The following is a 22,811-nucleotide window of genomic DNA, read 5'->3' on the forward strand; positions in this document are numbered from 1 at the left end:
AGAAGGAAATGTTTGTCATTAAGCTTTTAGACCCTGCCTCCAATGCCACGCCATGTGACCAGGGACTATAGCCTGTCGGGCCTTCGTAGTCCCAAGGATGCTTACAACCTTCTAAGTCTTGACAGGGTGTCGTGACCCCTCTAACTGGAGGGTGTCCATCCATGCTTTATTCCATAGTCTGTCCAAATATGCCAATATAATATTCTACCATCCTTCTGCTCCCTAGACAGTAATACATATCAGACGCCCTGTAATTTACTCTTACGGGTTAATCTTCGTCCTCCTCCTCGTTAGCATCCACAGGTAACCATAATAGCTACAAAAACATCAATGGAAATAAACAATGACATAATCAACCCTTTCCAGTGTCCAAACATGCCCGTCATCCAGTCTTTTAACGGATTGTCTAGTCCTGAGTGCTCATGCAAGGTCGCTGAAAGTGTTTTTAACCCTTCTAAAGCTTTTGAGACGGAACCATCAGGTGCAGTGTTGTTGGGAATAAAAGTGCAACACATATCCCCAAACATCGCTGCTAACAACATATCTAATGCCATTGGGTTTTACACAGCCATGAGGGCCATGAGGGCTGCGGGGGTTTTGGAAGTGAAGTTAAAACAAGTGTATGTGTCATTTCTCCATAGAGGGGTAAAAGGGCCAGCCCTGGTTTTGTTGGCAATGGGTGGACAACTTTGGATGAAAAGTGGGACCCATATGGGTCCTAAATGAGTTTCCTGATATCCATGTGAGACCAACAAACCGCTCCCAACTCTTAAGCTTGTTATATTTAGTCAAACCAAATGGGCCCCATACTATAAACTCATTGTGAGTCCAGGCCCAAGTAGAACCCATCCAGCCAAATCCAACCCTGTTGGGCCCCACATTCACATGCTGGCTGGAAACTAACTTCATTCAACCGGGTAAACGTTCTTCATCATGGAGGACTCTGGGAATCAAACCAGCAACCTTCTTATTTAACAGAACAACAACCAGTTCCCCTTCATTAGATCTTTGGGTCTTCAGCAGTTTGAACATTAAGCTTCATGAAGGTTCAGAGAAGCTGCTCAGAAACAAACATCTGACTCTCCTAAATGAGTCCAGATGTTTCTGGATGAACCTTCAACACATTCAGTCTGACTCTCAGTAGGATCTCTGACCCAAACTCCTGCTGATCCGGTCTGTGATCTCTAAGCTGCTGCTGATCCTCAGTTAAAGCTGCAAACATTCACTGAGCTGAAGGGATTTCCTTCACATGCTGGTTTTTACCTGTTGTTGACTGGAAACAGTAAAAGGCAACTTGGTGTTGACTCTTAAACAGCCGCTGTAACAGGCAGCTTGATGGAAAACTGTAATAAAATCATTCAAATGTAACAGAATTAAAGAAAATGCACCAAAGATAGAAACAATGTTGCAACAATTAACAACAAACACAATAAAGAAGAGTTGGTTTGATCTAAAATAAGTAAAAAAAGACAAACTGGGTGGAAAATGTCACTTTTTAAAAATCACATCCTGTCCTTCCTCTGTGACCTGGTGGGTAAATATATAAAAATAAGGACAAGATCTATTGATCATGAGGGACATTTGTCTCACAGAACTTTAAAATAAAGATTAATACATAACATTGATATTTGGTGGGATTATTTAGCAACTTTTCTAATCAAAGATAAATAACTTTATCACTAAATGAATGTAGAAATCATTGGGTCATATAGGGCTCATATTGGTTCTGAACAAACTGATACAGTAAGCTTGATAAAAGGAGTTAAATGCTCAGATTTATTAGTTTTATGTCCAGCTGTGTTTTCTGTGTCTCTAGTCTTCAGAAACATCTTCAGGACCATCAGAGTTCTGTTGTTCAGACATTAGATCCATTCAAACGTGCTGAGATGGTTCATCAGGAGGTGTTGGGGAGTTCTGGCTTAAATCGGTGTTTCTCTCTATCCTAATAACAGCAGCAAGAATGAGAAAGGAAAAAGTAGCAGCAGCAGCAGCCACTTTTAGGGCCCCACCAAGGATAAATTGACCAGATCCATTGTTGTTCCCTCCATCGCCTTTACTTCCATCCAGGTTCCCTGTAGAACAGAACCAGGTGTTGATCTATCAGGTAGAAGATGATTAAAGAACAACATCTACTGATCTCAGACCAGCTGCTTTCTGATCTGAGATGTTTCTCTCTCACATCAAGAACCATGAAGCTGCTGGAAGTTCTGATCCAGAGACAAACAGACTCACCTTGAGGAGGAACATCCAGGTAGATGCTGCAGATGTGTTTCATCTCCCCGTTTTCTTGTGTCAGAACTCTGCACTCATATGTTCCGCTGTCATTAATCGTCACGTTCTTCAGAACCAAAGAAACGTTTCCATCCTTCATCTGCAGATCCACACGGTCTTTATAAGATGGATGCTGGTCTACAGGAGTAATTTTTCCATTTCTAAACACAATCACATGTTCATCATCTTCAGCTCTTCTCCACTCCACAGTTATGAAGCTCTTCCTATCAACATCTGGACATGTCATGGTGGCATCCTTTCCAGGAGAAGCTGTGATGTTTCTGAGATCTGCAGGAGAGGAGGAACACAGGCAGAGGGTTGAAGGCTCAGATTATTGTCCTCTCAGCATAGAGTTGGTTTTTTACTTTTCAAGCTGTGAAAAACAAACGATCGATGCTGAATGTTGAAACTGTTGGAAAATCATTTTACAGCCAAACAACTGAAAGAAATCAAATTGTCTTTATTTAGGTTTGATCATTAAAAGGTTAAAGAGGTAAAAGTACAATTTTGAACTGCTGGAATATAAACACTGCAAATTGAAACAAACTATTTTAACGACACTGTCTGCACATATTTTGGTAATTAGATTTTCTCATCAGAGACGAAACAAAAAAAAAAAACAAGTGGCGATTGACTTTTATTTTAAAATACATAATGTGAAATTTAAATACAAGCAGTTTTTTGTGGCCAAAAACAGAAGAAGAAGAATGTTCTTACATTGTCTTAACTCAACATTTCTGGCTAAGAAAAATAAAATATAAAACCTAATTCCATTATTCTATAAGGAGGCGCCTCATTCTGCAGCCAGCGTATATTGTGACTGTAGAAGGTGCTGTTTGGTCGCTGCACCTTTGCTTCCTAGTTCACAGAGGAATGTGTGAATCCTGTAAACCTTAGTTGCATGCTAGCTACAGAACATCAGAGCTCTGTGCCCCAAAACACAGAACCAGCAGAATATCACTGTGTGGAAGGAGAGCAGTTCTGTGCTCATTGTGTTCATTTCCTGATCGGCGCTAACCTGAGGTGTTGATTCAAGTCATGTGACCTGAAACCGGGTCAGACTCGAATCATACATTTAATGACTTTAGACTCAACTTGATAAAACCACTAAAGACTTAGACTTGAAAAGACTTTATGTCTTCCACCAAACAGAAAGTGTGTGACAATAGAACCGGGTCTGATATGCACCAATGAAACCGAACCAAGCATCTGATCCAGGTTGCTGTGCACCGCCGCCATTTTGCCAACATTTCCTCCTCCTGTGGCTGCAACGAGCTCTCTGAACCTGTTGTTATTTACCTGCTTTTCTTCTGCATCTAATGAAGGCAGCGAACAGTCCTGTCATCCATCGCTACCAAAAAGGAGCGCACAAAGTTGGAAAAAGAAAAAGCTGCATGCAGCATCACCCAAACAACGCGTAGGCTACAATGTACCACAAGGACGGGTTATCCGGTTTACTTTCTGGGGCCCAAACCAACTTGATGCCCATTCACTACTTACTTCTGTCTAGTGATGCATCCAACCGGGTCGTGCAGCGAAACGCTAGTTTACAGATTGTCTTGCTAATCAGCTTTTATCCACACATGGAAAACGTCCAGATTATTTCAGGATTGTTTCAGCTAAAGGTGAAAGTGCACTGCCGACTTTGTGGAGCCATAAATATGAAGCTCCACCTCTGATTTCTTTTCTGTACTGTTCCAGAACAACGGTATTGGTTCTAATCAGCGTTTCTGGGATTGAAGCCCCTGGTTCAGCTAACAGGATCTACAGATGATGCTGTGTTTTAGCCTTACTGCTCCTGGTTTGTTGTCAGCCAACTCAATAAACCAGTAAGTGAGTGAAATGATAAGAAAAGATAGTAATGGTTAGAAAGAAAGAAATAACCTGTAAATATCCTTTATCTCTGTCTGACACATGGAGGCTCACACTGCCTCGTAAAACACACAACCAGGAACGATGAGGAGAACAAGCAGCGCTCAATAAATAAAATATTAGCTCATTATTCCTGATAGATTATAGTTCTGGATAGATAATGTATGTTTTGACCACTGTTCAGTGGTTAATGATTAATAGAAAAAACTTTTACTCTAAAACAACAATCTTTATAATACAACCTGCAGAGAATCAATGTCTCATTTTCTCTCTAATGACTTCTGTTATGCTGAGCTACTGACTGAATCATCTTTTTTTGTGTAATACAAGGAGAAAAACATGAGTTGAGCATTTTCAAATATATTTAGATGATCATTTATGGCTGTTTTTTCAGTTCAAAGATGCATTGTAAAGAAATATGTCTGAAACCAACCAGGAAGGAGCTGCTTGAAGCAGCCGAAGGAACAGGATTGTTAACCGACTGGTTGAGAAAGAGTTTAACATAAAGCTGTTTGGTGGTGAAGCAACCAGTTTAAGGGTTAATAATGATATAATGTTCTGTAGTTAAATGTAGATTAATTGATGGTTGTTCTGTTCTGAATGGACCATCTTCGCCTCCATGTAAGTCCAGAACATCCAGGCTGCTGTAGTTATTATTAGGACCTTTACTAAAGTTAACTAAAAGCTTTTATTGTTCCGCTCTGTTTCTATTTTTAACAGCGTAAAAACGAAATACATTCAGTGGTCTAGTTGTCTAATATCTCAATACTGTCCAATGATGAAAGGAATCCTGCAGAGGGACATTCTGACCTTTATAAAATATTTAATATGCATAGTGTCGTGTTTTAAATGATACTTTTTCTAGATCTGATTCAACTGTATATCTCAATGTTTAGTATTTTGCAGTACATCATAGTACATTGAACTGTAAAAGCTGTGTGATATTCTTCCTCCCTAGAGTCCAGTTAAATGTGAAGTTTCTTTACTTTAACCAGCTGCCCTTCAGTGGTTTCTAAATCCTGGGTCACACTGCGCTTATAAATGACCGCACAGCAATAACCTCACAGTTTTCATCATTAAATGCCAACACAGTTTTATTCAGCACTTAAAAAGTTTTTTAAATAATATGACTTCTACAGTGGTTGGTTTCTAAAATGCAATAAAGTATAGAATGAAGTTGTGAACAGAAAACTTTAACAGTCTTAGTTAATAACTAATAAAGCACATAGGTTTTGTTGAGACTCTTCAAAATCATCCTACTGAAAGTTGATTTCTTTAATTCATCAGTCACAATCTGGTCTGCTGATTTTCTGACATTTTGGCATTTAAAGATGTTTTTTTCTGACAGTGCAGAGAAAAAGTTTGGAAGGATGCTAACATCCTCAAATGGACCTAATAATTAGAAAGATAAAGGAAGACACATCTTTATTGTCCCCCACCAGAAGATATCTGTCCAGAACAATAGTGGCACATGAACCTGTGGTCATACTGTAGATCTCGTCATGATATATAATAAAATAAAGTAAAAAGTCCATAGACCATAGCTACATCCTCACAGCATCACTAGGTTTTACAGAAAAGACCTTTGGAGCTTTTAACAACATAAAACTTGCAGTAATTATATCATCTGCCTCTGAACCTCCAGGTTGAGGAAAGAGTTGTTCTGAATTTTCTGAGCTTTAATAACCAAACTGTCCTCATTAAGGGGGCAGGGAGAATACATTTCTGAGCATGTGCAATGCACCGGCTGGCAGGAACCAGGAGCAGGAAGAAAGCATTACTTCATGAAAAATAGTGGTGATAAATAAACCTAAACTGTATGTTTCTGTATTCATATCCAAACCTCATGAACCGAGGAGGTGCCTTGCTGGAACAGATGAATTTGCCATCAGAGTCTCCTGAAGCTAAAAAGCTCAAAAGTTGATCTGCAGAGGTTTTTATATTATAGTCTTCTCTGCTGATGCATCTCATGACAAATGGAGCTCTAATAACTGGAGCTGTGGCTTCAGCTAGGGAAATGATTTAATGCAGAATGAAGCAGGCCTCAGAGGTTCTTTAGAGAACATTAGAGAACAACCAGCATCATGAAGACCAAGTAACCCAGCAGACAGGTCAGGTTGATTGTTAGGTTCTGTAACAATATCCAAGCTTTCCACAGAGTTCAGTTCAATCCATCATCTGAACATGGAGAGAAGATGGACCAACTGATGTAGAGATCCACAGCTCAGGTGGGGGATTCAATGCCATTACAAATATTAATCATGTTCTCTACAAATCTGACCCTCCTGGAACAGAGGAAGAAGAAAGACTTTGCTGAAAGGAATAAATGCAAAGTTATATTTTTAGTTTGCTGTAAGCCATGTAGGAGACAGCAGATGAACATGAGGCCAAAATAGTTTTAGCAGAAAAAAATGTGCATTTGTATCCCCCTCAAAACACCATCAGCACAGTGGGGGCAGCATTATGCTGTGGGGATATCATTCCTCAGCAGAGACAGGAAAGCTGGTCAGAGCTGATGGGAAGATGGATGGAGCTAAATTCAGGACAATCCTGGAAGAAAACCTGTTAGAGGCTGCAGAAGACCTGAGACTGAGGTGGAGGTTCACCTTCCAGCAGGAGAACCTCCCTGAACATCAAGCCAGAGATACACTGGAGGGTTTAGAAAGGTGGTTCTTCAAAGTACTGACCCAGGGGAGCAGAAAGAAACAGACACTAGAAGTTATTATCTTTTTTATAAAACATATTTTCATTTCCTAAATGCATGCTACTTTCATCAAAGCATACTGTGACGGCCCCCTGCTGGTGCAATGTGGCCTTTTCATGAAGGTCCTGGAATGGGAGGCGCCTAAGTTCATGTGGGGACACGGGTCTACCTGGACTATATATAAGGGACTCTCGTTCTACACATGGAGGTGCCTGCGCAGACGGCTCGAGACACGCAGACGGCGTGGGACCCATGCAGCTGTGTGCAAAATACAAGAGGGAGACCTGCGTCTGACGGAGGGCCAGACGGAGGCATGCACACGCCGGTGCAGTGCTTCCTGGGTGTATGCCAGAGTGCTGGGACGCCGCCTTCCTCCCCTAGAATTATGACTGAGAAGTAAACGGCCCTAAAGGGCTTAAAATGGTTATTGCTGTTGTGTCCCCCCGTTCTTTTGTTATGGTCCTCTGAGCCGGAACGGAACAATACTCGTCCTAGAATGGCCCAGTCAAAGTCCAGACCTAAATTTGACAGAAAACCTGTGGCAAGTCCTGATGTTCAGGCATGATCTTATCCAGTGTGACTGAGTCTGAGCTGTTCTGAAGAGAGGAATGAAGTACAGACATACCCTGAAATACATCCAGCTGGAACTGCAGCATTGACTCAGAGTTGCTGAATACATCAGCATGCCACACTTTTCAGATTTATTTTTTCATAAGTGTGTGCTACTTTGTGTTTATCAAATAAAATACAACAAAGTTTGTGTTTGTAACCAGACCAAAGTGTGAAAAGGTTTAAGGAAGGGTTGTGAATACTTTTGTGTTGCCACTTTTTGACATGATGCTGGGTTTTTGTCGGACCAACGTGCAGATAAGAGCGTGGGAGCAGCATGGTGAGTAGAGGTGACTAGACGTTTCATAATGAAAAAATGGTAAACTTACAGGCAGCAATAGGACAAGGAACATAGGCAGGCTAACAGACATGGAGCAGGTATTAAACAGGAGGATCCAGCAGCGAGCAATGAAAACCAGAGAGTATAAATACAGAGGCATTGTGGGAAACGACTAATGAACTGGAGGGCTAATCAGGTGAAATGTGGAGCAACTGAAGGATGGAGACTAATGAGCACAGATGAACGGGAACACAGAGAAGTCCAGGGAGGTAAGAAAAATATCTAAACACAAGAATGAACCATAAACCTAATCTAATGAGAATAACTAGAATAACAGCAGCTAAAAAGGAAGTGCAGAATGACAGACAGGAAACCCAAAACACCAACACCTAACAGGAGAATCATGACCCTTTGAAAGAGGCAATGAAGACTTTACACCACCTATAAAACTTTCATCTCATCCAGGCTGTGTAGGAATCATTTTCTCCTGAGAACCTCAGGAGGATTCAGGTGAGCCTGATGATTACAGGTCAGAGAGCTTCTGGTGTCTGAGGAGGATTAAACCTCGAATCCAGAGAGATTTGTTCTGGTTTCACAGAAACACTGGAAGTAATCCCAGAATATACCTGGAGAGGGTTTTATGGGACTAAGCTTCTGGTTCATAACAGATTTATAACATTATAAGATATGAAAACCGAGACATTCTTTAAAATCTAGACCCTGCAGGTGTTCTGTTATTTTATTCATGATATTATCTTCAAGTAAAACATAATATCCTGATTGTGTTAAGAGTCGGTGGCTGGAAAACATCTGAATGATGCAAGATAGAAAATAGTTTATTGGGAGGAATGAAGAAAACTAGAGTGTCTGGCAAGGAGGGAAATTATATATAACATAAAAAATAATATAGTTGTTGTGAATATTAATCATCCTGTGTGACATTAGAAAAGGAAAGCAAAGGTCAGCTCAATGCGTTTCCTCAGATAACAACATTCTTTACTCTCTGGATTTAACAACAGATCCTCCTGCTCGATACACGGTGAACTCTGAAGATAAAGTATTCATTCAGAAGTCCTGAAGTTTCTGGGATAACTTCCCTGACTTCCAGGGTGCATGGAGAGAAACAAAGACCTGCTGAGGTGAAGACACCAGCAGGATCTGAAACCCAGGAACCTTTTTCATATTTGGTCACTTTAACACCACAAACTTTTATGTATTTTAATGCTATTTTATGTAACTAACAAACTCCTTGTAGTGTAAAATGTGGAATTGGAAGAAAATGATACATGGTTCTCATCTATTTGTTCCTTTTTACAAATAAACATCTGAAAAGTGTGGAGTTCCTTTATATTTAACCCCAGAGTCAATACTTTGTTTGTCTCCACCTTGAAACATCTACAGAATGAAGGTTTTACTCATTTCTCTGCAAACAGGAGAGTGTCTGTGAACATCAGTTTTCAAATCTTGCCACATGTTATGAATAGAATTTAAGTCTGGACTTTTACTAGGCCATTGTAAAACATGAATCAGCTTTAATCTAAAGCATCCATTGTATCTCTGGCTGTATGTTTAGGGTGGTTGTCCTGCTGGAAGGTGGACCTCCACCCCAGTTTCAGGTCTTCTCAGACATGTTTTCTTCCAGGATGGTCCTGGATCTAGCTCCATCCATCCTCCACACAACGTTCTGCAGGTAGACTAAATCATTTGTTGATTCCCTCCCTGCTTGCTGTATGAATCATTTAACTAAGCCAGACCCACATGGCCAAACAGTAAATGAGTCTTCTAATGATTTCCACCAGGAGAATCAGAATCAGAATCAGAATCAGAAAAGCTTTATTGCCAAGTACGTTTTTGGACATACAAGGAATTTGTTTTGGCGTAGTCGGTGCAATACAATACAAATTAAACAGTATAAACATATCTACAATATAATATAAATATAAGTGCACAGTTTTAAGTGAGTGAGAGTAAATATAGAGCAGTATAAGATGCAAGAGCAATACAACAGTGCAGGTGATCATTGTGCAAGTAAAGCAGTGCAAGTAAGCAGGAGTCCAAGCTGAGCGTTAATGTAACACATAGAGTTACAGGTTACAGGTGTCCTGTCAGCAAAAACAGGGGGGGTGTGGGGGAAAGGGACAGTGTCAAGGTGGTTTCCGGGCTTTGTTAACCAGGCTGGTGGCAGATGGGAAAAAACTGTTCTTGTGGCGTGAGGTTTTGGTCCGGATGGACCGCAGCCTCCTGCCAGAGGGGAGAGTCTCAAAGAGTCTGTGACCAGGGTGGGAGGGATCAGCCAGAATCTTCCCTGCCCGCTTCAGGGTCCTGGAGGTGTACAGTTCCTGGAGCGACAGTAGACTGCAGCCAATCACCTTCTCAGCAGACCGAATGACACGCTGCAGCCTGTCCTTATCCTTGGCTGTAGCAGCGGCGTACCAGATGGTGATGGAGGAGGTGAGGATGGACTCAATGATGGCTGTGTAGAAGTGCACCATCATAGTCTTTGGCAGGTTGAATTTCTTCAGCTGCCGCAGGAAGAACATCCTCTGCTGGGCTTTCTTGATGAGGGAGCTGATGTTTGGCTCCCACTTGAGATCCTGGGAGATGATGGTTCCCAGGAAGCGGAAAGATTCCACAGTGTCAATTGTGGAGTCACAGAGGGTGATGGGGGCAGGTGGGGCTGGGTTCTGCCTGAAGTCCACAACCATCTCCACTGTCTTTAGAGCGTTGAGCTCAAGGCTGTTCTGGCTGCACCAGTCCAACAGATGGTCCACTTCCCATCTGTACGCGGACTCGTCACCATCAGAGATGAGTCCGATCAGGGTGGTGTCGTCCGCAAACTTCAGAAGCTTGACAGACTGGTGACTGGAGGTGCAGCTGTTGGTGTACAGGGAGAAGAGCAGAGGAGAGAGAACACAGCCTTGGGGGGAACCGGTGCTGATGGTCAGGGAGTCAGAGACGTGCTTCCCCAGCCTCACGCGCTGCTTCCTGTCAGACAGGAAGTCAGTGATCCACCTGCAGGTGGAGTCGGGCACACTCAGCTGGGAGAGCTTCTCCTGGAGCAGAGCTGGGACGATGGTGTTGAAGGCAGAGCTGAAATCCACAAACAGGATCCTGGCATAGGTTCCTGTGGAGTCCAGGTGCCGGAGGATGAAGTGAAGGGCTAGGTTGACTGCATCATCTACAGACCTGTTGGATCTGTAGGCAAACTGCAGGGGGTCCAGGAGGGGGTCGGTGAAGCATTCTTAGTGTCAGTTGATCCATCAACAAATTCTTCTATCTGAGCTGTGAACTGGTGAAGATACAAATAATGGTATTTTTACTGTTTCTAACTGGTTCTTTTAAAGAAAATACTTTCATACTTTTGTTTTTGATGACCACAGAGCCTCTACCCATCATGTCATGGCTTTAGTCAAAAGAAGGGTCTCATGTTTGAACCTCCCTGTAGTGTCAACATGAATCGAGGGGAGACGGACCTGATCCTAATCTTCTTCGGCTCATTTTGTTCTATGATACCAGGTGCTTTTCTGACAGCCAGACTGATACCTTCCACTCAACCCACCACATGAAAAATTGTCCTCCTATAAAATATATCTGCTGTTTCTGGACCAGCCAGGATCCGCCTTAGGTTTAAAATGTGGGTTCTTTCCCACGATGTTTTCTGAGAGCGCCTCCATGTGCTTCGTTACGGTGGTCGATATTTTATAATTCTAGTGTAAAACGACTGATATAGACGTTCAAAAACAAATTCTGATCATTTCTTGAAGCATTCTTTTAAATATGGTGAACTTGGCTTCCTACTTTAGAGACAAGTTGTTTTAACAACATTAACTCACCTGCAGGAGCCTCCAGTCCAGGGGAACAAAGTCCAAATCAAATCAGAACAGTGAGCCCAAGCTTAAACATTCCTTTGGTGATCTACTTCCAATACTTCTTATCAACTGAATTCAGCTGAAACAAGTTTCCAAACACAGATTTACAGCTGAACGGTGTCAGAAAAAGATACAGAACACGTTTTCTTTTTCAGCCGCTGCTTTTGACCAAGAGGAAGGTGGACCGATGTTGGTAGGAGGCAGAAGACAAAGTGACGACATCATCAGGTGGGGCTTAAACAAGTATCTGCTACAGTAACGGAGAACCAGTCAAAATAAGATACAACTGGTTAAGACAGCAACAGTGTGTAAAGGTGGGTTCACCTGACGGAAAGCTTTTCAATAATTAGAGGACAGAATAACAGAGAGGCGTGTCTCTGAAATAAATCAATTTTATTTAATTCATTTATTAGTATAAGAGCAATGTTACGTTTTAACAAAAGCCACAAACTTGACCTTTTATAGCCTAAACTAATTTGTGATGTTTGTCTCAAGGTATGAAATTTAAATACAAAACAAGATAAAAACACAACTCATTAAAACCCATCAGAACCAGGCGAAGGGTGGCCTAGTTGGTAGAGCAGGTGCACCATATTCAGAGAATATGGTCCTCCACGCAGAGGTCATCGGTTCAATTCCTGATCTCATGCTGCATATCGTCATGACCCTAGTGCCAGAAAAATCATTAAAACCCATCAGAACAATGAATAACAATAACCCCAAGAAAATAAAAGAGGCAACCATCAGTGACAGACACCAGGTTAGATCAGAGGTCTTCAGGGACTGACACCAGGTTAGATCAGATGTCTTCAGGGACAGAAATCAAGTTAGATCAGAGGTCTTCAGGGACTGACACCAGGTTAGATCAGAGGTCTTCAGGGACAGGAATCAGGTTAGATCAGAGGTCTTCAGTGACAGACACCAGGTTAGATCAGAGGTCTTCAGGGACAGAAATCCGGTTAGATCAGAGGTCTTCAGGGACAGACACCAGGTTAGATCAGATGTCTTCAGGGACAGGAATCAGGTTAGATCAGAGGTCTTCAGGGACAGAAATCAGGTTAGATCAGAGGTCTTCAGGGACAGACACCAGGTTAGATCAGATGTCTTCAGGGACAGGAATCAGGTTAGATCAGAGGTCTTCAGGGACAGAAATCAGGTTAGATCAGAGGTCTTCATGGACAGAAATCAAGTTAGATCAGAGGTCTTCAGGGACAGAAATCAGGTTAGATCAGAGGTCTTCAGGGACAGACACCAGGTTAGATCAGATGTCTTCAGGGACAGGAATCAGGTTAGATCAGAGGTCTTCAGTGACACACACCAGGTTAGATCAGATGTCTTCAGGGACAGAAATCCGGTTAGATCAGAGGTCTTCAGGGACAGACACCAGGTTAGATCAGAGGTCTTCAGGGACTGACACCAGGTTAGATCAGAGGTCTTCAGGGACAGACATCAGGTTAGATCAGAGGTCTTCAGGGACAGAAATCAGGTTAGATCAGAGGTCTTCAGGGACAGAAATCAGGTTAGATCAGAGGTCTTCAGGGACAGAAATCAGGTTAGATCAGAGGTCTTCAGGGACAGAAATCAGGTTAGATCAGAGGTCTTCAGTGACAGACACCAGGTTAGATCAGATGTCTTCAGGGACAGAAATCCGGTTAGATCAGAGGTCTTCAGGGACAGACACCAGGTTAGATCAGAGGTCTTCAGGGACAGACACCAGGTTAGATCAGAGGTCTTCAGGGACTGACACCAGGTTAGATCAGAGGTCTTCAGGGACAGACAGCAGGTTAGATCAGAGGTCTTCAGGGACATAAATCAGGTTGGATCAGAGGTCTTCAGGGACAGAAATCAGGTTAGATCAGAGGTCTTCAGGGACAGAAATCAGGTTAGATCAGAGGTCTTCAGGGACAGAAATCAGGTTAGATCAGAGGTCTTCAGGGACAGAAATCAGGTTAGATCAGAGGTCTTCAGGGACAGAAATCAGGTTAGATCAGAGGTCTTCAGGGACAGAAATCAGGTTAGATCAGAGGTCTTCAGGGACAGAAATCAGGTTAGATCAGAGGTCTTCAGGGACAGAAATCAGGTTAGATCAGAGGTCTTCAGTGACAGACACCAGGTTAGATCAGATGACTTCAGGGACAGAAATCCGGTTAGATCAGAGGTCTTCAGGGACAGACACCAGGTTAGATCAGAGGTCTTCAGGGACTGACACCAGGTTAGATCAGAGGTCTTCAGGGACTGACACCAGGTTAGATCAGAGGTCTTCAGGGACAGACACCAGGTTAGATCAGAGGTCTTCAGGGACAGACACCAGGTTAGATCAGATGACTTCAGGGACAGAAATCCGGTTAGATCAGAGGACTTCAGGGACAGACACCAGGTTAGATCAGAAGTCTTCAGGGACTGACACCAGGTTAGATCAGAGGTCTTCAGGGACAGACACCAGGTTAGATCAGAGGTCTTCAGGGACAGACACCAGGTTAGATCAGAGGTCTTCAGGGACAGACACCAGGTAAGATCAGAGGTCTTCAGGGACAGAAATCAGGTTAGATCGGAGGTCTTCAGGGACAGAAATCAGGTTAGATCAGAGGTCTTCAGGGACTGACACCAGGTTAGATCAGAGGTCTTCAGGGACAGACAGCAGGTTAGATCAGAGGTCTTCAGGGACATAAATCAGGTTGGATCAGAGGTCTTCAGGGACAGAAATCAGGTTAGATCAGAGGTCTTCAGGGACAGAAATCAGGTTAGATCAGAGGTCTTCAGGGACAGAAATCAGGTTAGATCAGAGGTCTTCAGGGACAGAAATCAGGTTAGATCAGAGGTCTTCGGGGACAGAAATCAGGTTAGATCAGAGGTCTTCAGGGACAGAAATCAGGTTAGATCAGAGGTCTTCAGGGACAGAAATCAGGTTAGATCAGAGGTCTTCAGTGAGAGACACCAGGTTAGATCAGATGTCTTCAGGGACAGAAATCCGGTTAGATCAGAGGTCTTCAGGGACAGACACCAGGTTAGATCAGAGGTCTTCAGGGACAGAAATCAGGTTAGATCAGAGGTCTTCAGGGACTGACACCAGGTTAGATCAGAGGTCTTCAGGGACAGACACCAGGTTAGATCAGAGGTCTTCAGGGACAGACATCAGGTTAGATCAGAAGTCTTCAGGGACTGACACCAGGTTAGATCAGAGGGCTTCAGGGACAGACACCAGGTTAGATCAGAGGTCTTCAGGGACAGACACCAGGTTAGATCAGAGGTCTTCAGGGACAGACACCAGGTAAGATCAGAGGTCTTCAGGGACTGACATCAGGTTAGATCAGAGGTCTTCAGGGACAAACACCAGGTTAGATCAGAGGTCTTCAGGGACAGAAATCAGGTTAGATCAGAGGTCTTCAGGGACAGACACCAGGTTAGATCAGAGGTGTTCATGGACTGACACCAGGTTAGATCAGAGGTCTTCAGGGACAAACACCAGGTTAGATCAGTGGTCTTCAGGGACAGACACCAGGTTAGATCAGAGGTCTTCAGGGACAGAAATCAGGTTAGATCAGAGGTGTTCAGGGACAGAAATCAGGTTAAATCAGAGGTCTTCAGGGACAGACACCAGGTTAGATCAGAGGTCTTCAGGGACAGAATTCAGGTTAGATCAGAGGTCTTCAGGAACAGAAATCAGGTTAGATCAGCGGTCTTCAGGGACAGAAATCAGGTTAGATCAGAGGTCTTCAGGAACAGACACAAGGTTAGATCAGAGGTCTTCAGGGACAGAATTCAGGTTAGATCAGAGGTCTTCAGGAACAGAAATCAGGTTAGATCAGAGGTCTTCAGGGACAGAAATCAGGTTAGATCAGAGGTCTTCAGGGACAGAAATCAGGTTAGATCAGAGGTCTTCAGGGACAGAAATCAGGTTAGATCAGAGGTGTTCAGGGACTGACACCAGGTTAGATCAGAGGTCTTCAGGGACAGAAATCAGGTTAGATCAGAGGTCTTCAGGGACAGAAATCAGGTTAGATCAGAGGTCTTCAGGGACAGAAATCAGGTTAGATCAGAGGTCTTCAGGGACAGAAATCAGGTTAGATCAGAGGTCTTCAGGGACAGACACCAGGTTAGATCAGAGGTCTTCAGGGACAGAAATCAGGTTAGATAAGAGGTATTCAGGGACAGAAATCAGGTTAGATCAGAGGTCTTCAGGGACAGAAATCAGGTTAGATCAGAGGTCTTCAGGGACAGAAATCAGGTTAGATCAGAGGTGTTCAGGGACTGACACCAGGTTAGATCAGAGGTCTTCAGGGACAGAAATCAGGTTAGATCAGAGGTCTTCAGGGACAGAAATCAGGTTAGATCAGAGGTGTTCAGGGACTGACACCAGGTTAGATCAGAGGTCTTCAGGGACAGAAATCAGGTTAGATCAGAGGTCTTCAGGGACAAACACCAGGTTAGATCAGAGGTCTTCAGGGACAGAAATCAGGTTAGATCAGAGGTCTTCAGTGACAGACATCAGGTTAGATCAGAGGTCTTCAGGGACAGAAATCCGGTTAGATCAGAGGTCTTCAGGGACAGACACCAGGTTAGATCAGAGGTCTTCAGGGACAGACACCAGGTTAGATAAGAGGTCTTCAGGGACAGACACCAGGTTAGATAAGAGGTCTTCAGGGACAGACACCAGGTTAGATAAGAGGTCTTCAGGGACAAACACCAGGTTAGATCAGAGGTCTTCAGGGACAGAAATCAGGTTAGATCAGAGGTCTTCAGGGACAGACATCAGGTTAGATCAGAGGTCTTCAGGGTCAGACACCAGGTTAGATAAGAGGTCTTCAGGGACAGAAATCAGGTTAGATCAGAGGTCTTCAGAGACAGACACCAGGTTAGATAAGAGGTCTTCAGGGACAAACACCAGGTTAGATCAGAGGTCTTCAGGGACAGAAATCAGGTTAGATCAGAGGTCTTCAGGGACAGAAATCAGGTTAGATCAGAGGTGTTCAGGGACAGAAATCAGGTTAAATCAGAGGTCTTCAGGGACAGACACCAGGTTAGATCAGAGGTCTTCAGGGACAGAATTCAGGTTAGATCAGAGGTCTTCAGGAACAGAAATCAGGTTAGATCAGAGGTCTTCAGGGACAGAAATCAGGTTAGATCAGAGGTCTTCAGGAACAGACACAAGGTTAGATCAGAGGTCTTCAGGGACAGAATTCAGGTTAGATCAGAGGTCTTCAGGAACAGAAATCAGGTTAGATCAGAGGTCTTCAGGGACAGACACCAGGTTAGATCAGATGTCTTCAGGGACAGGAATCAGGTTAGATCAAAGGTGTTCAGGGAATGACACCAGGTTAGATCAGAGGTCTTCAGGGACAGAAATCAGGTTAGATCAGAGGTCTTCAGGGACAGAAATCAGGTTACATCAGAGGACGTCTGCACCCATATGTCCCTTTTTTTTAATTAATATCTCTTGTTTCTTTTATACGTTGGCTCTTATGAAGCACTTTATACTGTATGTAGAAAGGTAAATGATCTTTTTCTTACTAATTTTATTTTAACCTAAACTGACAGGAGTCAGAGTACAGTTTTAGTTCTGCAAGACAGGAAGTCCAGATGTTACCTACAGAGAATGCTGTTTGTCCCAGATCTGTTTAACCTAAAGGAACCTTAATGTTCCCACCGGGTTCTTTGTATGATACTGTTGTGGAAAATTATTTTCAATGCTCTGAACTTCCTTTACCTCTCTCCCCTCTGACCTCTGTGTTTTGTTACCCTAGAGAAGTTGGTCTGTAAATCCATTATCAGGAGGTTTAATGGTTAAAACCCATGCTTTAGGGTGATGTCTCAGGAAGAGCAGATGGTCTGCTCATAGATAACTTTGTTACCTCTGACCCGAGGAGGGTCTAGGGCCATAAAACACAGACTCTTTGAAGTTGAGATAACACTGTCATGTTCTGGTATAAATACTGTGTGTAAATGTTGATCAGGGCTCTGCTTCACTGACTAACCTCAGTGTCAGGGTCTTCAAACGCTTAATGCCTTTGAATAAAACTTATAAAGACAAAGTCCGGATTTTCTCTTGTTCTCAGTCAACGTCTACCCACTTTGATAAGAAGATTCCACTACAATACTGAACCTGTAGATGTAAGAGGAACCAAAAGGTCACAGAGCAGCCCATTAGCCTTACCGTGTGGTTAAATATTTTAAAACTGTAGAAGATTTTCACAATTCCTTGTTATGTTAAATGTTTTGAGAATATGGCAGAGATGTGATCCACCAGGCCTCCTGTCCATGATTTTAATGTCTTGGTTTAAATCATTCTAAGCGCCTCTATAGTTGTTGGAGCTTCTTCTGACTAAGAGGTTAAACAGTCAGTTAGACAAGAAAAAAAATATTGAGCTCATGAAAACATTTGCACCATAAAAAGAGGACAGTTTCTGCTTAGTACAAAGTTTGCTTCTGCAGCTCTGCTCACCATCTGGACATTCTTGTTATTGTTTAAATGAGATTCCAGAGTACGTCCCCAGAAACTATGCTGACGCTGTCGCGCCATCAGGAGACATGCTTCCAGGTGGTTAAACACACACAGAGTTCAGAGTGTATAGCTCACCTCTAACACAGGACACACCTCGCCCGCTTTAACGTCTCCTGTTCTATCCATCACTACAGGTGAAGAGGTGGAGACGAGTTGCAGGAAACGACGAACTGCGATCTGCATTAAGAAGAGCTAAAGGGGGCAATAATGTGGCAGAACTGCCTATGCAGTGAAGAACAACCTGCAGGACGTATCACCACATGGTCTTGTGCCTTGGCAGCACTCCACCATAAGAAGAGGCAGATTGTATTTTAGATGTAGTGTTGGAACGGATAGAGAAATCAGTTGCTGTACTTTCATGTACTTCCTATTACTAAATGAATGATACTTAATGAAGTTAATGATTACTTAATGATAATAAACATTTAACAATTTTCATCAATTTGTTTGTATGTGTATTTAAAACATAAAACCATTTACATCTGTAACAATTTTATTAACATTACATAAAGTAAAATTATATGAATTCATAAGTGGTCATCTAATATAACATGAACTTAACATGTAAGAAGAAAAGACACTATGCAATAATATTAAGATTTCAGATCTACCTTTTATTATCTCAAATATAAAATGACATGAATGCTTTAAAAGCCTCAATATCAGCACCTCTCTGACAGCATGGTGGGAATATCTAAAAATGACAGGGTCTTCACTAATCCCATGCAGACGTACACCCATCTGGAACAACCGTGACATCCTACAAAAAATAATATGATAAACTTTCCAGATCGGAGGAGTAAAGGATTTGAATACCTGGAACAAATATTTGAAGGAATTCAGTTCATCCCATTTAACAGATTAATTATACAATACAGGATGGACAAGAATACTTTTTTAGAATATCAACAAATTAAATCTATAATAAAAAATAAATTTAAGCTTAAAAACGTTGGGTTACAAATGCCATCAAGTGTACTAGAGTTCCTAAAACTCAACCCCCCCAAAATGAATGTCTAAGATATACAGAACCCTGTCTAATATAGACGAATCAATTTCCCTTCCTATTATGAAACTTTGACCAAACATTCTGGTCTCAGATATGTTCCAGAACTTTTAAAATGACTAGTAACTCCAGTCTACAATTAATACAATATAAAATCCTTCATAGAGTATACTATACAGGTCAACAGATGTTCAAGATGGGTTTTGCACCATCTAATACTTATCAGGTAATTTACCAGACAATTACATCCATGCACTATGGTTATATACACCTGTTCAGAGGTTCTGGTGCCTGATATGTGAAGACTTGTGTCAAAGTGTCTGAGATGTAATATTTCACCTTCCCCCTTTAGTTTGCTTGTTGGGCAACTTAGATGATGTCATCATAGAGACAAATTCAGTTCACATGGTTTTCACTGCCTTATGTATCGCTAAGAAAACTATCCTCATGAACTGGAAAAATAAAAACCTTCTTAATATTAACCAGTACAGAAACCTTCAGTGGGATTATATAAGTCTCTGCCTCGACATCAGATCAATCTCTCTGGGCTCCTTTAATCGGCTCCAGCACCTAGTGGGGGTGGGGCACTGTGGCATTTGGGGCATCTCTGGAGGTTTGCGGTAGTCCCAGTGATGGTTCTCCTGGGGTTCCTTGGGCTCTGGGGGACCTTTGGATGTCTGTGGCTCCAGGGGCGAAAATCCCATTTTATTTTTGGGGGGGACACTAAACCGAAAGATTTCAGACAGTAATTCTTGGGGGGGACATGGAAAAAAAAGACTCCCTCCCTCTCTCTTTCCTGCTCCTTGGCAATTTTTCAGCATGTTAAAATTATGTTATTGAAAGTAATAATTGTAGTTATAGCATTGCTCTTTATTAGTCCATCCTCTCCGTCTCCCCCAGGATTTCCGCCTATGTGTGGCTCAGATCTCCTCGGTATCTGTCCCGGGTCCAGCGGGGCAGGTCTGTGGCTCCTCACCCTCACTGTTACATATTTTTATGGAGAAACCTTGTATACACAAGCGCGCTCACACTCAGACCCACAGGTGTTTAGATTCAGGTGTTAACAGAAACACAAATGTTCTATATTGAGCTGCATTTACCACTAAGTACATCTTGCATTCATAAGTTCCGTGTACCTTTAGGTAAAAACTGGTAATATGAACATTTCTGCAGGTGTAGAAGCAAGCAGGTGTTATCTTGGATTCTCTTCATCCTTCTTTCTTTCCTCCATTCTTTTCTCCTTCTCTCCCCTTTTCCTTTTTGCCCCCCTCTCTCTCTTTCATGCTTTTTACTTTTCTTTCCATTTCTGTCTTCTTGTCCGTAACAACTGAAATAATCCGAAAGGAGTTTTTAATAAAGTTTCTTTTATAAATATTAAGCAGAGCTTTGAAGCGTTAGCAGTAACGCTCCACTTGTGAAAGTGAATCTGTTGGGGTTCTTCTTGGCACTCAGACAACAGTTCTGAGCTCTACTCTGTCGGACCGAACACGGTTAAAAACAAAAAAAACATGTAAGAAGAACAAACATGTAACATGTGCATTTAACTTTGTACAGTTACAGTGGCTGCAAATTCTAACAGGTCTGCTGATGCTTTTACTCTTGCTCCTTGTTGGAAAGCAGCTTATGAATATGACCAGAGACCTGATTCCTGAAGGGATTCTCCTTAACTTGTCCGTCACTATAGAGGTAAAACGGGCCTCCTCTGAATCCGCTCCCTGGGCTCTTTGTGCTCCATGCTGGTCAATGGCTTCCAGCCTCTGCTTCAACTCATCATTTTCCTTCCTTTCCCTCTCCCTCCTTGGCTTGGCTCTGTTTGGGGCTCTGGTGCCTGGTGGAGATGGTTCTCCTGGAGCAGGATGGTGGAGAAGGGTCTCTGGGAGCGGAGTAGAGAGTAGAGCAGGCAGGTGAAGTTGCCCCGTTGGAACTGCTGTTGAAGTCCTAAATATTACGTACACAATATAGATTGGTTTTAAATATTGATGGACATTTAATTGCAAAGTGCAGGAGTCTAAAACACATAACGGGCAAAATTATTTAAATTAAATCAGTTATTTATCATTAGAATCTGACAACTTTTGGATAGCTATTTTTAAATCTTAAAATTAGCTAATACTTACCACAGGATGCCCATAGTCTCTGACTCCCAGCATTTTATAAAGGTGTCCAGCCAAGACAGCGTTACAAAAATGGAGGGGACACCTCCTTTTGCTTTAATTCCACTTTTCTCCACTTCTATCACCTAAAGAACATCTCCAGGATTAAAGGACTAATGTCTCAGCAGGACCTTGAAAAACTAATTCATGCGTTCATCTTTAGTAGAATTGATTACTGCAACGATGTCTTCACAGGTCTGCCTAAAAAGTGGATCAGACAGCTGCAGTTGATCCAGAACGCTGCTGCCCGCGTCCTCACTAGAACTAAGAAAGTGGAACACATCGGCCCGGTTCTAAAGTCCCTACACTGGTTCCCTGTAGCTCAGAGAATAGACTTTAAAATACTTCTGTTAGTCTATAAATCACTGAATGGCTTAGCACCAAAATACATTACAGACTTGTTGTCAGTGTATCAACCACCCAGACCTCTCAGGTCTTCTGGCTCAAATCTACTCTGCAGAACCAGAACCAGAACCAAACATGGAGAAGCAGCTTTTAGTTCTTATGCTCCACTAATCTGGAATAAACTCCCAGAAAACTGGAAAAGCGCCGAAACCCTAAGTTGCTTTAAATCAAGATTAAGAATGTATTTGTTTAGAGCGGCCTTTGACTGGGCCATCTAGGCCTGATTAGTTGCGTTTTCAGTCCAATTTTTCTTTTGTTTTCTTATCCATCATTCTATCTAAATTGGAGCTACATATTTAGCTTGCTAACCAATTAATTTACAAGCTACATATTTAGTTTGTAAACTAAAAATTGAATTTCCTAATTGAATATTTAGTTTTGAACTGTGACATTTATAAATGTATGAGTGATATGGTGAAAATATGACTTGAAAAATGAACCTCCATTTACTGGTTAAATTATGCCCCCCTACCGGACCTTCCCCCTGCAACACCACCGGATCCCCCCGAGGGTTATCCCCACACCAACAATCCTCACTGAGTCAGTGCGGGCACAGCAGCATCAACAAATCAGGACCATAACACAGTCAACTCATATGTCAGCAAAAAAGCTATTTTATGTAAATATGTTATAATCTCAAATACGCAAGACAAGATTTTGGTCCCTTTTTTGCTTTTATATGTTTTGTTTTATATGTTGAGGTGTCATCAGTAGACATGGGATTAATTGTCATCAGGTCTTCTGGAAAAGGTCTTTTTTTTTGGAAGGAGAACTAAAACATTTGGTGAGATGTCTTTATCGTATTGTGGTCCTGAGACGTACAACAGCCATCCTGAAGCACCAGTTTAGGTGTTGTTAAAAGTAAAGAACCTCTGTAAATCATTGCGTTTACTGACTGTATAAAAAGCCCTCTATAAGTAAAGTTATGGAACACAATTTACATGATTTATTACCTCATTTTCTGATTACTTTTTATTTCTTATTAGAAACTCTTAAAAAATCATTTTCACATTTATAATTAAAGACAATGTAACTCATGCATAATTGTGTGAGTTTTGTTTTCATCCTAACTGGAAGAAGAGCAGCAGTTATGAATCCAATGTCTAATTTTATTTTGACTGATCAAGTTTGAGAATAAAAAAA

General features: G+C 42.1%; 1 protein-coding gene and 1 long non-coding RNA gene across 3 annotated transcripts; one reads left to right on the forward strand and one right to left on the reverse strand.

The window, feature by feature from the left end:
• Window positions 1-1,430: 1,430 nt before the first annotated feature.
• On the reverse strand, window positions 1,431-11,811 carry LOC124880621 (V-set and immunoglobulin domain-containing protein 1-like). Of its 2 annotated transcripts, none has more exons than XM_047385897.1 (3): window positions 11,570-11,811; window positions 2,233-2,559; window positions 1,431-2,072 (listed from the first exon to the last, which is right to left on the reverse strand). In XM_047385897.1, the coding sequence occupies exons 2-3, from the start codon at window positions 2,516-2,518 to the stop codon at window positions 1,873-1,875; spliced, it is 486 nt and encodes a 161-aa protein (XP_047241853.1). In that variant the 5' UTR covers window positions 2,519-2,559; window positions 11,570-11,811; the 3' UTR covers window positions 1,431-1,872. The 2 variants fall into 2 exon arrangements, with proteins under 2 accessions (XP_047241853.1, XP_047241852.1); XM_047385896.1 differs by lacking the exon at window positions 11,570-11,811 and adding an exon at window positions 6,750-6,824.
• Window positions 11,812-17,582: 5,771 nt separating this feature from the next.
• On the forward strand, window positions 17,583-18,546 carry LOC124880656. Its single transcript, XR_007041416.1, has 2 exons — window positions 17,583-18,140; window positions 18,239-18,546. It is a non-coding gene; the product is annotated as an uncharacterized LOC124880656 (long non-coding RNA).
• The last annotated feature ends 4,265 nt before the right edge of the window (window positions 18,547-22,811 follow it).

This window comes from Girardinichthys multiradiatus, chromosome 14, assembly GCF_021462225.1.
Source record: "Girardinichthys multiradiatus isolate DD_20200921_A chromosome 14, DD_fGirMul_XY1, whole genome shotgun sequence".
In the NCBI taxonomy this organism is placed as follows: Eukaryota; Metazoa; Chordata; class Actinopteri; order Cyprinodontiformes; family Goodeidae; genus Girardinichthys; species Girardinichthys multiradiatus.

Coding starts and splice junctions, on each gene's coding strand:
- LOC124880621 (XM_047385896.1), bottom strand. CDS start 6,777: ATGTTCAGGGAGGTTCTCCTGCTGGAAG. Junction 2,560..6,749: donor GGAGGTTCTCCTGCTGGAAG/GTGAACCTCCAC, acceptor CCTCTCCTGCAG/ATCTCAGAAACATCACAGCT. Junction 2,073..2,232: donor CCTGGATGTTCCTCCTCAAG/GTGAGTCTGTTT, acceptor TCTGTTCTACAG/GGAACCTGGATGGAAGTAAA.